Here is a 17,086-nt window from a genome sequence, read left to right as displayed (position 1 = left end):
ATTGGTGCCTCCAGTGATGCTATCTCTTTCATTGTTACCCAACGCTTAGGTTTACCTCCACTTTACTCAAATTGCTTTTATTTCAAAAACAAGGACATTTAAGTGAACCCAAACTTTTGAATGGTAGTATATACAGTTGAAGTCAGAAGTATACCTTAGCCAAATACATTTAAACTCAGTTTCACAATTCCTGACATTTAATCCTAGTAAAAATTCCCTGTCTTAGGTCAGTTAGGATCACCACTGTATTTTAAGAATGTGAAATGTCAGAATAATAGTAGAAAGAATGATTTATTTAAGCTTTTATTTCTTTTATCACATTCCCAGTGGGTCAGAAGTTTACATACACTCAATTAGTATTTGGTAGCATTGCCTTTAAATTGTTTAACTTGGGTCAAACGTTTCGGGTAGCCTTCCACAAGCTTCCCACAATAAGTTGGGTGAATTTTGGCCCATTCCTCCTGACAGAGCTGGTGTAACTGAGTCAGGTTTGTAGTCCTCCTTGCTCGCACACGCTTTTTCAGTTCTGCCCACAAATGTTCTATAGGATTGAGCTCAGGGCTTTGTGTTGGCCAGTCCCTCCTGAAGCAAAGCCCCCCCAAGAGCATGATGCTGCCACCCCTGTGCTTCACGGTTGGGATGGTGTTCTTCGGCTTGCAAGCTACCCCCTCCAAATATAACGATGGTCATTATGGCCAAACAGTTCTATTTTTGTTTCATCAGACCAGAGGACATTTCTCCAATAAGTAAGATCTTTGTCCCTTGTGCAGTTGCAAACCATAGTCTGGCTTTTTTATGGTGGTTTTGGAGAAGTGGCTTCTTCCTTGCTGAGCGGCCTTTCAGGTTATGTCGATATAGGACTAGTTTTACTGTGGATATACAGTGGGGAGAACAAGTATTTGATACACTACCGATTTTGCAGGTTTTCCTACTTACAAAGCATGTAGAGGTCTGTAATTTTTATCATAGGTACACTTCAACTGTGAGAGACGGAATCTAAAACAAAAATCCAGAAAATCACATTGTATGATTTTTAAGTAATTAATTTGCATTTTATTGCATGACATAAGTATTTGATACATCAGAAAAGCAGAACTTAATATTTGGTACAGAAACCTTTGTTTGCAATTACAGAGATCATACGTTTCCTGTAGGTCTTGACCAGGTTTGCACACACTGCAGCAGGGATTTTGGCCCACTCCTCCATACAGACCTTCTCCAGATCCTTCAGGTTTCGGGGCTGTCGCTGGGCAATACGGACTTTCAGCTCCATCCAAAGATTTTCTATTGGGTTCAGGTCTGGAGACTGGCTAGGCCACTCCAGGACCTTGACATTTTTTGACATTTTAGTCATTTAGCAGACGCTCTTATCCAGAGCGACTTACATGAGCAATTAGGGTTAAGTGCCTTGCTCAAGGGCACATCGACAGATTTTCCACCTAGTTGGCTCTGGGATTAGAACCAGCGACCTTTCGGTTACTGGCACAATGCTCTTAAACACTAAGCTACCTGCCGCCCACCTTGAGATGCTTCTTACGGAGCTACTCCTTAGTTGCCCTGGCTGTGTGTTTTGGGTCGTTGTCAGGCTGGAAGACCCAGCCACGACCCATCTTCAATGCTCTTACTGAGGGAAGGAGGTTGTTGGCCAAGATCTCGCGATACATAGCCCCATCCATCCTCCCCTCAATACGGTGCAGTCGTCCTGTCCCCTTTACAGAAAAGCATCCCCAAAGAATGATGTTTCCACCTCCATGCTTCACGGTTGGGATGGTGTTCTTGGGGTTGTACTCATCCTTTTTCTTCCTCCAAACACGGCGAGTGGAGTTTAGACCAAAAAGCTCTATTTTTGTCTCATCAGACCACATGACCTTCTCCCATTCCTCCTCTGGATCATCCAGATGGTCATTGGCAAACTTCAGACAGGCCTGGACATGTGCTGGCTTGAGCAGGGGGACTTTGCGTGCGCTGCAGGATTTTAATCCATGACGGCGTAGTGTGTTACTAATGGTTTTCTTTGAGACTGTGGTCCCAGCTCTCTTCAGGTCATTGACCAGGTCCTGCCGTGTAGTTCTGGGCTGATCCCTCACCTTCCTCATGATCATTGATGCCCCACGAGGTGAGATCTTGCATGGAGCCCCAGACCGAGGGTGATTGACCGTCATCTTGAACTTCTTCCATTTTCTAATAATTGCGCCAACAGTTGTTGCCTTCTCACCAAGCTGCTTGCCTATTGTCCTGTAGCCCATCCCAGCCTTGTGCAGGTCTACAATTGTATCCCTGATGTCCTTACACAGCTCTCTGGTCTTGGCCATTGTGGAGAGGTTGGAGTCTGTTTGATTGAGTGTGTGGACAGGTGTCTTTTATACAGGTAACGAGTTCAAACAGGTGCAGTTAATACAGGTAATGAGTGGAGAACAGGAGGGCTTCTTAAAGAAAAACTAACAGGTCTGTGAGAGCTGGAATTCTTACTGGTTGGTAGGTGATCAAATACTTATGTCATGCAATAAAATGCAAATTAATTACTTAAAAATCATACAATGTGATTTTCTGGATTTTGGTTTTAGATTCCGTCTCTCACAGTTGAAGTGTACCTATGATAAAAATGACAGACCTCTACATGCTTTGTAAGTAGGAAAACCTGCAAAATCGGCAGTGTATCAAATACTTGTTCTCCCCACTGTATAAATATATATAAATAAATATGCGAGAAAAAAAAAACATGGGGGATTGGAAGTGATGCAGATAATTACATTGATGGAAGTTACAATCTATCCGCAATATTAAAGCTGATATACCCCCTTAGAAAAAAAGAAAAAAAAAGAAAAGTAAAACAAGAGCGAGATATAGGCTTTTGGCAGAAGACGTGTACGTACACGTCGGCCATCACCGGCGAGTGAGCTGCGCATCATTGTGTGAGTCAGTGAAACTGAAAAGCATGTTTAGGACTTTAATTTATTCCTCATATTGTAGCCTACAATATGTGTCGCAACACACCTAGGCCTATGCTATTGATGGATTCAAGGTCATTTTTATTGATCTCAGTTTATCAGTGTCAAAGTCCCTGTCATTTCGATCATTTATGCGGTATTAAAAAATATTCTGCCAAAGTATCCAGTCATGTCTGATGTAGAATTGTATTTATGCGTTCCGGTACCCCAAAGTTCCCCAGGTAACCCCCCTCTCGCGCTCACTTTTTTTTCTGGCACCTCCCAATTTACAAATGAAGCACTGTCTATAAGGAACCTTTTTTTCCCTAAGAGTGCAGAGGAAATTGTTTATATAGTATAGGAGTTATAAAGTATGGTCCCATTTCATTTGCACTGTTAAACCTACCCTTTGGAATGACTTTTGATAACAGTGAATCTATTCAGTTTTAAGATGAGATCTCTCAACAATCATTCTCACGATAGCACATTGGTAATAGTCAGTGACAAATATCATAGCTAGGCTTGGTTAAAATGCTCTATGGGAGACCAAAGGGTAACTAAAGATAGATCAATTCTGAAGTAGGAGGTGCTGCCAGCCTACAGTTTTTTTTCTGATAGTGGATAGAACATTGAAGATCTGACTTTGTTTTAAATGTACAAATTCAACATATTTCATAAAAAGGTTTGTCTATGTTGAAATGTGGTTACCATGATGACATAATGCTGTGGTTGAAATTTTACTCTCAAAACAAGTTTTGTAAATCCAATGCATTTTCCACGTAGATTCCATGTCACAATACGTTGACAAATTACGCTGAAACAACGTTGATTCAACCAGTTTGTGCCCAGTGGATAGCCAGTTCACATCGTCTACACTCACCCCCCTTTGACCTCCTCATTCTCCACAGCAAGCAACCTCAACAGTCAGGCACAACCCAACTGAGTGATCCGGGTAAACAGCACCAATGTCACAGTGTAGCTTCCGTCCCTCTCCTTGCCCCATCCTGGGCTTGAACCAGGGACCCTCAACACATCGACACGTCACCTACAAAGCATCGATAGTAGATGGAAATCCATACCAACCTGGAAATTATATCCGGAGAGTGCTTCATAGTTGATCAATTGATGGACTAAATCAAAACCAGTACCGGTACATTTTTCTATAAGCAAAGATGTATTTCAACCAATCTTGCTCAGTGGGAAAACATAAGTAGGAGGTGCTGCCAGCATACAGTTTTTTTTCTGATAGTGGATAGAACATTGAAGATCTGACGTGGTTTTAAATGTACAAATTCAACATATTTTATACAAGGTTTGTCTGTTGAAATGTGGTTACCATGATGACATAATGCTGTGGTTGAAATCTTACCCTCAAAACAAGAGTTTTTGCAAATCCAATGCATTTTCCACATAGATTCCATGTCACAATACGTTGACAAATTATGTTGAAACAACATTGATTCAACCAGTTTGTGCCCAGTGGGTAACGGAATCGGCTAGATTGCACGCACGGTGAAAACAAAGGCAAGGGGGCAATTTTGTGAACTCTCTGAGATTTGGATCACTTTTGAGGATGTTCCAGTGTTTCAATTCAATGGATTTGACGCGACTGGCACATGGGCTGTACGCCGTGGAAAAACGTTTTGTCCTGGTTCAGTCTCCTCTCTAGCATGGGTATAGGCCTGTTCAATTTTTATTTTATTTTTTATTTCACCTTTATTTAACCAGGTAGGCCAGTTGAGAACAAGTTCTCATTTACAACTGCGACCTGGCCAAGATAAAGCAAAGCAGTGCGATAAAAACAACAACACAGAGTTACATATGGGGTAAAACAAAAAATACAACAGAAAATATATATACAGTGTGTGCAAATGTAGCAAGTTATGGAGGTAAGGCAATAAATAGGCCATAGTGCAAATAAATTACAATTAGTATTAACACTGGAATGATAGATGTGAAAGAGATGATGTGCAAATAGAGATACTGGGGTGCAAATGGGCAAAATAATTAACAATATAGGGATGAGGTAGTTGGGTGGGCTAATTTCAGATGGGCTGTGTACAGGTGCAGTGATTGGTAAGGTGCTTTGACAACTGATGCTTAAAGTTAGTGAGGGACATAAGAGTCTCCAGCTTCAGAGATTTTTGCAATTCGTTCCAGTCATTGGCAGCAGAGAACTGGAAGGAATGGCGGCCAAAGGAAGTGTTGGCTTTGGGGATGACCAGTGAGATATACCTGCTGGAGCGCATACTACGGATGGGTGTTGCTATGGTGACCAATGAGCTAAGATAAGGCGGGGATTTGCCTAGCAGTGATTTATAGATGGCCTGGAGCCAGTGGGTTTGGCGACGAACATGTAGTGAGGACAAGCCAACAAGAGTGTACAGGTCACAGTGGTGGGTAGTATATTGGGCTTTGGTGACAAAACGGATGGCACTGTGATAGACTACATCCAATTTGCTGAGTAGAGTGTTGGAGGCTATTTTGTAAATGACATCGCCAAAGTCAAGGATTGGTAGGATAGTCAGTTTTACGAGGGCATGTTTGGCAGCATGAGTGAAGGAGGCTTTGTTGCGAAATAGGAAGCCGATTCTAGATTTAACTTTGGATTGGAGATGCTTAATGTGATTCTGGAAGGAGAGTTTACAGTCTAACCAGACACCTAGGTATTTGTAGTTGTCCACATACTCTAGGTCAGACCCGTCGAGAGTAGTGATTCTAGTCGGGTGGGCGGGTGCCAGCAGCGTTCGATTGAAGAGCATGCATTTAGTTTTACTAGTGTTTAAGAGCAGTTGGAGGCTACTGAAGGAGTGTTGTATGGCATTGAAGCTCGTTTGGAGGTTTGTTAACACAGTGTCCAATGAAGGGCCAGATGAATACAAAATGGTGTCGTCTGCGTAGAGGTGGATCTGAGAGTCACCAGCAGCAAGCGCGACATCATTGATATACACGGAGAAAAGAGTCGGCCCAAGAATTGAACCCTGTGGTACCCCCATAGAGACTGCCATAGGTCCAGACAACAGGCCCTCCGATTTGACACATTGAACTCTATCTGAGAAGTAGTTGGTGAACCAGGCGAGGCAGTCATTTGAGAAACCAAGGCTATTTAGTCTGCCAATAAGAATGCGGTGGTTGACAGAGTCGAAAGCCTTGGCCAGGTTGATGAAGACGGCTGCACAGTACTGTCTATTATCGATTGCGGTTATAATATCGTTTAGGACCTTGAGCGTGGCTGAGGTGCACCCATGACCAGCTCGGAATAGAATATTTTTGCCAGGCTTTTTTTTCCATACTCTACTTTGAGTGGGTTCTTCCTGTCTTGCGCCCCCTCGGGTTCGTGTGGTGGGGGAGATCTTTGTGGGCTATACTCCGCCACTTGTATCAGGGTAGTAAGTTGGTGGTCTGTTGATATCCCTCTGGTGGTGTGGGGGCTGTGCTTTGGCAAAGTGAGTGGGGTTATATCCTGCCTGGTTGGCCCTGTCCGGGGGTATCGTCTGACGGGGCCACAGTGTCCCTCGACACCCCGTCTCAGTCCACAGTATCTATGCTGTAATAGTATATGTGCCGGGGGGTTAGGGTCAGTCTGTCCTATCTGGTGTCCTGTGTGATCTTAAGTATGCTCCCTCTAATTCCCCAATCTCTCTCTCCTTCACTCTCTCTCTCCCCTCCCGGAGGACCTGATCCCTAGGACCATGCCTCAGGTCTACCTGGCCTGATGACTCCTGGTTTTCCACGCCCCCAGTCCCCCTGGTCATGCTGCTGATCCAGTTTCTGCTGTTCTGACTGCGGCTATGGAACCCCGGACGTGCTACCCAATCTGAATGCTTGGCTATGAAAAGCCAACTGAGGTGCTGACCAGTTGCACCCGCTATAACCACTGTGATTATTATTTGACCAGGATAGGGTAGCCGCCTCGTTCCCCTCAGGAGGCTGAAAAGATTTGGCATGGCCCCTCAAATCCTCAAAAAGCTCTACAGCTGCACCATTGAGAGCATATTGACTGGCTGCATCAGCGCTTGGTATGGCAACTGCTTGGCATCTGACAGCAAGGCGCTACAGAGGATAGTGCGTACGGCCCAGTACATCACTAGGGCCGAGCTCCCTGCCATCCAGGACCTCTATACCAGGCAGTATAGACCATCGCTAACTCTGATCATTTTAGGGAAGGCCCTAAAAATTGTCAAAGACTCCAGCCACCCAAGTCATAGACTGTTCTCTCTTCTACCGCACGGCAAGCGGTACTGATGCACCAAGTCTGGAATCAACAAGACCCTGAACAGCTTCTACCCCAAGCCAAGACTGCTAAATAGTTAACCAAATAGCTACCCGGAATATCTGCATTGAAGCCCTTTGTACTAACAACAATCGCTGCTGCTGCTGCTTATTATCTATCCTGTTGCCTAGTCACTTTACCCCTACCTACACGGAGTATAAAAACATTAAGAACACCTGCTCTTTCCATGACATAGACTGACCAGGTGAATCCAGTTGAAAGCTATGATCCCTTATTAATGTCACTTGTTAAAGCCACTTCAATCAGTGTAGATGAAGGGGAGGAGACAGGTTAAATAAATATTTCTAAGCCTTGAGACAATTGAGACATGGATTGTGTATGTGTGTCATTCAGAGGGTGAATGGGCAAGAAAAAAGATTTCAGTGCCTTTGGAAGGGGTATGGTAGTTGGTGCCAGGTGTACCGGTTTGTGTCAAGAATTGCAATGCTGCTGGGTTTTTCACACTCAACAGTTTCCCGTGTGTATCAAGAATGGTCCACCACCCAAAGGGCATCCAGCCAACTTGACAAAACTGTGGGAAGCACTGCCGCCTGTAGTACGCTTTCGACACCTTGTAGAGTCCATGCCCCGACAAATTGAGGCAGTTCTGAAGGCAAAAGGGGGGGTGCAACTCAATATTAGGAAGGTGTTCCTAATGTTTGGTATACTCAGTGTATATGTACATATCTACCTCAATTACCTCGTAACCCTGCACATCGACTCAGTACTGGTACCCGTGTATATAGCCAAGTTATCATTACTCATTGTGTATTTATTCCTTGTGTTATTATTTTTATATTCTTTTTAAATGTTTCACTCTGCATTGTTGGGAAGTAAGCATTTCACCGTTAGTCTACACCGGTTGTTTACGAAGCATGTGACAAATACAATTGTATTTTATTTGAAGGCCTGTTTTAGCATAGGCAGTGACATTGAGGACTTTCACCATTTAGAAGTAATCATCTGGGTGGGACTTACTAAGTTCACCAGGACAATGAATTATATTCCTGAGCAAATATTCCATAACTTCAGGTGGCAGTAAATCACCAACCTTGGCTTTATACCTGTTCAGACAACACCCTCCAGGTGGCAGTATGCACCCTTTCAGTTTGTTTACAGATTCATAGAAGTAGTTCAAGAAGAAATAGACTTCTTTAAAATGTAGAAAGCCTGTTTCCTAAAAAGCACCGCAATGGTGGGTTGTGGGAAAAGTCTAATGAGTCACAAGATTTTTCTAGTAATGGTGGGTCACTAAGACAATCTGAAATGCATTAGGTGGGTTAGAACACTATTATGGAGCGTAAAGTGTATGTAACGCTTACCTACAGTATTTGAGTAGCAACACTAACATCAACAAGACAGAAATGACTATCACTAACTCTGACCATCTATTTATAGAGTGTACTAGTAAAGAGGTGTGTGCTTGCACATACCTCTCTGCAGGGGTAGGTTCCCTGGCTTTGCAGTACTGAAGTCGTTGATACACACATACAGTTTATCCTCTGGTTTGGTGCTGGGGATGGTGACTGCTTCCACAAAAGTGCTGGGAAACTGGCCTGGAGAGGGAGATGGAGCAAAAAACTGAGATGAGAAAGAGGAGTAAGGAGGAGACAAAATAAGTCAGAGGCGAAAAGGAGAGATACAGTGGGGAAAAAAAGTATTTAGTCAGCCACCAATTGTGCAAGTTCTCCCACTTAAAAAGATGAGAGAGGCCTGTAATTCTCATCATAGGTACACGTCAACTATGACAGACAAAATTAGGAAAAAAAATCCAGAAAATCACATTGTAGGATTTTTAATGAATTTATTTGCAAATTATGGTGGAAAATAAGTATTTGGTCAATAACAAAAGTTTCTCAATACTTTGTTATATACCCTTTGTTGGCAATGACACAGGTCAAACGTTTTCTGTAAGTCTTCACAAGGTTTTCACACACTGTTGCTGGTATTTTGGCCCATTCCTCCATGCAGATCTCCTCTAGAGCAGTGATGTTTTGGGGCTGTCGCTGGGCAACACAGACTTTCAACTCCCTCCAAAGATTTTCTATGGGGTTGAGATCTGTAGAATGGCTAGGCCACTCCAGGACCTTGAAATGCTTCTTACGAAGCCACTCCTTCGTTGCCCGGGCGGTGTGTTTGGGATCATTGTCATGCTGAAAGACCTAGCCACGTTTCATCTTCAATGCTCTTGCTGATGGAAGGAGGTTTTCACTCAAAATCTCACGATACATGACCCCATTAATTCTTTCCTTTACACGGATCAGTCGTCCTGGTCCCTTTGCAGAAAAACAGCCCCAAAGCATGATGTTTCCACCCCCATGCTTCACAGTAGGTATGGTGTTCTTTGGATGCAACACAGCATTCTTTGTCCTCCAAACACGACGAGTTGAGTTTTTACCAAAAGGTTCTATTTTGGTTTAATTTGACCATATGACATTAACCCAATCCTCTTCTGGATCATCCAAATGCACTCTAGCAAACTTCAGACGGGCCTGGACATGTACTGGCTTAAGCAGGGGGACACGTCTGGCACTGCAGGATTTGAGTCCCTGGCGGCGTAGTGTGTTACTGATGGTAGGCTTTGTTACTTTGGTCCCAGCTCTCTGCAGGTCATTCACTAGGTCCCCCCGTGTGGTTCTGGGATTTTTGCTCACCGTTCTTGTGATCATTTTGACCCCACGGGGTGAGATCTTGCGTGGAGCCCCAGATCGAGGGAGATTATCAGTGGTCTTGTATGTCTTCCATTTCCTAATAATTGCTCCAACAGTTGATTTCTTCAAACCAAGCTGCTTACCTATTGCAGATTCAGTCTTCCCAGCCTGGTGCAGGTCTACAATTTTGTTTCTGGTGTCCTTTGACAGCTCTTTGGTCTTGGCCATAGTGGAGTTTGGAGTGTGACTGTTTGAGGTTGTGGACAGGTGTCTTTTATACTGATAACAAGTTCAAACAGGTGTCATTAATACAGGTAACAAGTGGAGGACAGAGGAGCCTTTTAAAGAATACGTTACAGGTCTGTGAGAGCCAGAAATCTTGCTTGTTTGTAGGTGACCAAATACTTATTTTCCACCATAAATTGCAAATAAATTCATTAAAAATCCTACAATGTGATTTTCTGGAGAAAATTTTTCTCAATTTGTCTGTCATAGTTGACGTGTACCTATGATGAAAATTACAGGCCTCTCTCATCTTTTTAAGTGGGAGAACTTGCACAATGGGTGGCTGACTAAATACTTTTTTTCCCCACTGTCCATGATGCGATTCCTTAATCTGGGCAGAGATGATCTTTTGCGACCTCTAAACTCAAACCCTGACCCCCACCTGTGACTCCGTCCTTGTTGCCGAGCAACCAGAACTCATCCACCACGTTGAGCACCTCGATGACATCGCCAGTGAAGAGGGGCAGCTCCTCAGAGACGCTGGGCAGGAACTCAAACACGGCACGGACCACCGAACCCGGCTCCATCACTCATCGCCTGAACAGAGAGAGAATGATGGATAGTAATTAAGCATATTTTACCATGCGTTGACGCTGAACACTGTCATTTATAGCAACAACTTAGGCAATAGCTGCAGGAGGAATAGAGGGGCTGAATGACCCAACTGGAAGCTGAGGATGATTATGCACTGACTAAGTTGCAAAGAGCATCTGCTATATGACTAAAATGTAAAATGGCCATGATGAGGGGCAAGTTGGGAATTTAAGCCAGGACACCCTTACTCTTGAAATATGTGCTCATGGATCTTTAATGACAACAGAGTCAGAACCTTTGTTTAATATTATTGTATAGCTTGGGATTGCATTTTCCCTGCATATTGCAACAAATAGAGGATGAGGTAAAGGGAGACTATTAGGATCATATCTGGGCAAAAGGACTGTATCTGGCAAATTATTTACAAAGTCCACATACTGCATTAACTCTCTCCCGCATGCACACTTCTTCTGTCGCTGTACTACTCTATTGTTACCACTAGGTGTCTCAATAAACCAGCGATGCTATACTACAACCCTTGATCACCTGGGGCCTCATTTATGCGCCAAATACAACAGGTGTAGACCTTACCATGAAATGCTTACTTACAAGCCCTTAACCAACAATGCAGTTCAATAAATAGTTAAGAAAATATTTACTAAATAAATTAAATAAAAAGTAACAATAAAATAACAATAACGAGGATATATACATGGGGTACCGGTACCAAGTCAATGTATGGTGGTACAGGTTAGTCGAGGTAATATGTACATGTAGGTAGGGATAAAGTGACTATAGATAATAAACAGCGAGTAGCAGCAGTGTAAAAACAAAGGGTTGGGGGGGTCAATGTAAATAGTCCGGGTGGCCATTTGATTATTTGTTCAGCAGTCTTATGGCTTAGGGGTAGAAGCTGTTAAGGAGCCTTTTGGACCTAGACTTGGTGCTCCGGTACCGCTTGCCGTGCGGTAGCAGAGAGAACAGTATGACTTGGGTGACTGGAGTCTTTGACCATTTTTTGGGCCTTCCTCTGACACCACCTAGTATATAGGTCCTGGATGTACTGGGCCGTACGCACTACCCTCTGTAGCGCCTTACGGTCAGATGCCGAGCAGTTGCCATACCAGGTGGTGATGCAACCAGTCACGATGCTCCCGATGGTGCAGCTTTTTGAGGATCTGGGGACCCGTGCCAAATATTTTCAGTCTCCTAAGGGGGAAAAGGTGTTGTCGTTCCCTTTTCATGACTGTTTTGGTGTGTTTGGACCATGATAGTTTGTTGGTGATGTGGACACCAAGGAACTTGATGTCCACAAACTCTTCAGCCCTCCTTTTCCTGTAGTCCAAGATCAGCTCCTTTGTCTTGCTCACATTGAGGGAGAGGATGTTGTCCTCACTGCCAGGTCTCTGAACTCCTCCCTATAGGCTGTCTCATCATTGTCGGTGATCAGGCCTACCACTATTGTGTCGGCAGCAAACGTAATGATGGTGTTGGAGTCGTGCTTGGCCACGCAGTCGTGGGTGAACAGGGAGTAGAGGAGGGGACTAAGCACGTACCCCTGAGGGGCCCCAGTGTTGAGCGTGGCAGATATGTTGTTACATTTTAGTCATTTAGCAGACGCTCTTATCCAGAGCGACTTACAGTTAGTGAGTGCATACATTTTTTGTCATACTGGCCCCCCGTGGGAATTGAACCCACAACCCTGGTGTTGCAAACGCCATGCTCTACCAACTAAGCTACACAGGACTACATGTTACCTACCCTTACCACCTGGGGGCGGCCCATCAATAAGTCCAGGATCCAGTTGTAGAGGGAGGTGTTTAGTCCCAGGGTCCTTAGCTTAGTGATGAGCTTTGTGGGCACTATGGTGTTGAACGCTGAGCTGTAGTCAATGAACAACATTCTCACATAGGTGTTCCTTTTGTCCAGGTGGGAAAGGGCAGTGTGGAGTGCGTTTGAGTCATCTGTGGTTCTGTTGGGGTGGTATGTGAATTGTAGTGGGTCTAGGGTTTCCGGGATGATGGTGTTGATGTGAGTCAAGACCAGCCTTTCAAAGCACTTCATGGCTACCGACATGAGTGCTACGGGGCTGTAGTCATTTAGGCAGGTTACCTTCGCTTTCTTGGGCACATGGACTATGGTGGTCTACTTGAAACATGTAGGTATTACAGATTCGGTCAGGGAGAGGTTGAAAATGTCAGTGAAGACACTTGCCAGTTGGTCCGTGCATGCTCAGAGTACACGTGCTGGTAATCCGTCTTGCCCTGCGGCCTTGTGAATGTTGACCTGTTTAAAGGTCTTGCTCACATCGGCTACGGTGAGAGTGTTCACACAGTCGTCCGGAACAGCTGGTGCTCTCATGCATGCTTCACTGTTGCTTGCCTCAAAGCGATCATAAAAGGCATTTAGCTTATTTGGTAGGCTCGCGTCACTGGGCAGCTCGCCGCTGGGTTTCCCTTCGTAGTCCGTAATAGTTTGCAAGCCCTGCCACATCCGACGAGCATCAGAGCTGTTTGCTGAAGGTGCAAGTGTGCCTCTCCCTGATCAGGTTTTCACCTCCCAACCTCGTTCATTCAGCAGCCATGTGGCCTTAGAGGATTCCTGTAGAACTAACGATGAAGGAAATGATCACTAAGAACCATTTGCCTTTAGAACAGAACACTCAGATTCTTACGAGAGCCTCCTGTTTGATGGTTAGTCTGAAGGCATAGCGGGATTTCTTATAAGCGTCCGAAATAGTGTCCCGCTCCTTCATAGTGGCAGCTCTAGCCTTTAGCTCTGTGCGGATGTTGCCTGTAATCCATGGCTTCTGGTTGGGATAAGTACGCACTGTGGGGATGACGTCGTCGATGCACTTATTGATGAAGCCGGTGACTGAGGTGGTATACTCCTCAATGCCATTGGATGAATCCCAGAACATATTCCAGTCTGTGCTAGCAAAACAGTCCTGTAACGTAGCATCCGCGTCATCTGACCACTTCCATATTGAGCGAGTCACTGGTACTTCCTGCTTTAGTTTTTACTTGTAAGCAGGAATCAGGAGGATAGAATTATGGTCAGATTTGCCAAATGGAGGGCGAGGGAGAGCTTTGTATGCGATTCTATGTGTGGAGTAAAGGTGGTCTAGAGTTGTTGTTTTTTCTTTGGTTGCACATGTGACATGTTGTTAGAAATTAGGTAAAACTATTTTGCCTGCATTAAAGTCCCCGGCCACTAGGAGCGGCGCTTCTGGATGAGCATTTTTTTATTTTTTATTTTTTTATTATTATTATTATAATTTTATTTTTTTAGGGGGTAGATCAGCTTTAATATTGCAGATAGATTGTAACTTTCATCAATATAATTGTCTGCATCACTTCCAATTAACCATATGTTTTTTTTTTCTCGCAAAATACAGTGATGGAAAAAAGTATTTGATTCCCTGCTGATATTGTACGTTTGCCCACTGACAAAGACATGATCAGTCTATAATTTTAATGGTAGGTTTATTTGAACAGTGAGAGACAGAATAACAACAAAATAATCCAGAAAAACGCATGTCAAAAATGTTATAAATTGATTTGCATTTTAATGAGGGAAGTAAGTATTTGACCCCTCTGCAAAACATGACTTAGTACTTGGTGGCAAAACCCTTGTTGGCAATCACAGAGGTCAGACGTTTCTTGTAGTTGGCCACCAGGTTTGCACACATCTCAGGAGGGATTTTGTTCCACTCCTCTTTGCAGATCTTCTCCAAGTCATTAAGGTTTCGAGACTGACGTTTGGCAACTCGAAACTTCAGCTCCCAAAGGGAAAGAGGTTCTCACCCAAGATTTGACGGTACTTGGCCCCGTCCATCGTCCCTTTGATGCGGTGAAGTTGTCCTGTCCCCTTAGCAAAAAAACAAAAACACCCCCAAAGCATTATGTTTCCACCTCCATGTTTGACGGTGGGGATGGTGTTCCTCTACATGCTTTGTAAGTAGGAAAACCTGCAAAATCGCTGTATATATATATATATATATATATATGTATATATATATATATATATATATATATATATATATATATATATATATATATATATATATACACTGAGGGAAAAAAGTATTTGATCCCCTGCTGATTTTGTACGTTTGCCCACTGACAAAGAAATGATAAGTCTATAATTTTAATGGTAGGTTTATTTGAACAGTGAGAGACAGAATAACTAAAAAAAAAATCCAGAAAAACGTATGTCAAAAATGTTATAAATGTATTTGCATTTTAATGAGGGAAATCAGTATTTGACCCCCTCTCAATCAGAAAGATTTCTGGCTCACAGGTGTCTTTTGTACAGGTAACGAGGTGAGATTAGGAGCACACTCTTAAAGGGAGTGCTCCTAATCTCAGTTTGTTACCTGTATATAATATAATATGCCATTTAGCAGACGCTTTTATGCAAAACGACTTACAGTCATGTGTGTATACATTTTTACGTATGGGTGGTCCCGGGGATCGAACCCACTACCCTGGCGTTATAAGCGCCATGCTCTACCAATTGAGCTACAGAGCTACAGAGGTGTATAAAAGACACCTGTCCACAGAAGCAATCAATCAATCAGATTCCGAACTCTCCACCATGGCCAAGACCAAAGAGCTCTCCAAGGATGTCAGGGACAAGATTGTAGACCTACACAAGGCTGGAATGGGCTACAAGACCATCGCCAAGCAGCTTGGGGAGAAGGTGACAACAGTTGATGCGATTATTCGCAAATGGAAGAAACACAAAAGAACTGTCAATCTCCCTCGGCCTGGGGCTCCATGCAAGATCTCACCTCGTGGAGTTGCAATGATCATGAGAACGGTGAGGAATCAGCCCAGAACTACACGGGAGGATCTTGTCAATGATGTCAAGGCAGCTGGGACCATAGTCACCAAGAAAACAATTGGTAACACACTACGCCGTGAAGGACTGAAATCCTGCAGCGCCCGCAAGGTCCCCCTACTCAAGAAAGCACATAAACATGCCCGTCTGAAGTTTGCCAATGAACATCTGAATGATTCAGAGGAGAACTGGGTGAAAGTGTTGTGGTCAGATGAGACTCAGCATCAACTCAACTCGCCGTGTTTGGAGGAGGAGGAATGCTGCCTATGACCCCAAGAACACCATCCCCACCGTCAATCATGGAGGTGGAAACATTATGCTTTGGGGGGACAGGACAACTACACCGCATCACAGGGACGATGGACGGGGCCATGTACCGTCAAATCTTGGCTGAGAACCTCCTTCCCTCAGCCAGGGCATTGAAAATGGGTCGTGGATGGGTATTCCAGCATGACAATGACCCAAAACACACGGCCAAGGCAACAAAGGAGTGGCTCAAGAAGAAGCACATTAAGGTTCTGGAGTGGCCTAGCCAGTCTCCAGACCTTAATCCCATAGAAAATCTGTGGAGGGAGCTGAAGGTTCGAGTTGCCAAACGTCAGCCTCGAAACCGTAATGACTTGGAGAAGATCTGCAAAGAGGAGTGGGACAAAATCCCTGCTGAGATGTGTGCAAACCTGGTGGCCAACTACAAGAAACGTCTGACCTCTGTGATTGTCAACAAGGGTTTTGCCACCAAGTACTAAGTCATGTTTTGCAGAGGGGTCAAATACTTATTTCTCTCATTAAAATGCAAATCAATTTATAACATTTTTGACATGCGTTTTTCTGGATTTTTTTGTTGTTATTCTGTCTCTCACTGTTCAAATAAACCTACCATTAAAATTATAGACTGATCATGTCTTTGTCAGTGGGCAAACGTACAAAATCAGCAGGGGATCAAACACTTTTTTCCCTCACACACACACACACACACTTTTTTACACACACACACACACACACACACACACACACACACACACACACACACACATACACCATACAGTGGGGGAAAAAAGTATTTAGTCAGCCACCAATTGTGCAAGTTCTCCCACTTAAAAAGATGAGCGAGGCCTGTAGTTTTCATCATAGGTACACGTCAACTATGACAGAAAATGAGAAGATAAAAAAATCCAGAACATCACATTGTAGGATTTTTTATTACATTTACATTTTAGTCATTTAGCAGACGCTCTTATCCAGAGCGACTTACAGTTAGTGATTTTTTTTATTTATTTTTTTATACTGGCCCCCCGTGGGAATCGAACCCACAACCCTGGCGTTGCAAACACCATGCTCTATCAACAGAGCTACATCCCTGCCGGCCATTCCCTCACCTACCCTGGACGACGCTGGGCCAATTGTGCGCCGCCCATGAGTCTCCCGGTGGCGGCCGGCTGCGACAGAGCCTGGATTCGAACCAGGATCTCTAGTGGCACAGTTAGCACTGCGATGCAGTGCCTTAGACCACTGCGCCACTCAGGAGTCTAAATTATGAATTTATTTGCAAATTATGGTGGAAAATAAGTATT

The 17,086-nt window shown here is 43.9% G+C and overlaps 1 protein-coding gene across 1 annotated transcript in view; it reads right to left on the bottom strand.

The window, feature by feature from the left end:
* dnmbp (dynamin binding protein) overlaps window positions 1–17,086 on the bottom strand; it is a 149,525-nt gene that overhangs the window by 89,522 nt on the left and 42,917 nt on the right. The window contains exons 2-3 of the mRNA XM_084141478.1: window positions 10,519–10,673; window positions 8,634–8,756 (exon numbers count right to left, since the gene is read on the bottom strand). Of these exons, the coding sequence (XP_083997604.1) occupies window positions 8,634–8,756; window positions 10,519–10,663 (268 nt within the window). The 5' untranslated portion in view covers window positions 10,664–10,673. The remainder of the gene's footprint in view (window positions 1–8,633; window positions 8,757–10,518; window positions 10,674–17,086) is intronic.

The sequence above is a fragment of the Coregonus lavaretus genome (genome assembly GCF_964263955.1).
Source record: "Coregonus lavaretus genome assembly, chromosome: 25".
In the NCBI taxonomy this organism is placed as follows: domain Eukaryota; kingdom Metazoa; phylum Chordata; class Actinopteri; order Salmoniformes; family Salmonidae; genus Coregonus; species Coregonus lavaretus.
The sequence above is the reverse complement of the archived record's forward strand: the minus strand, read 5'-3'. Positions and strand labels throughout refer to the sequence as shown.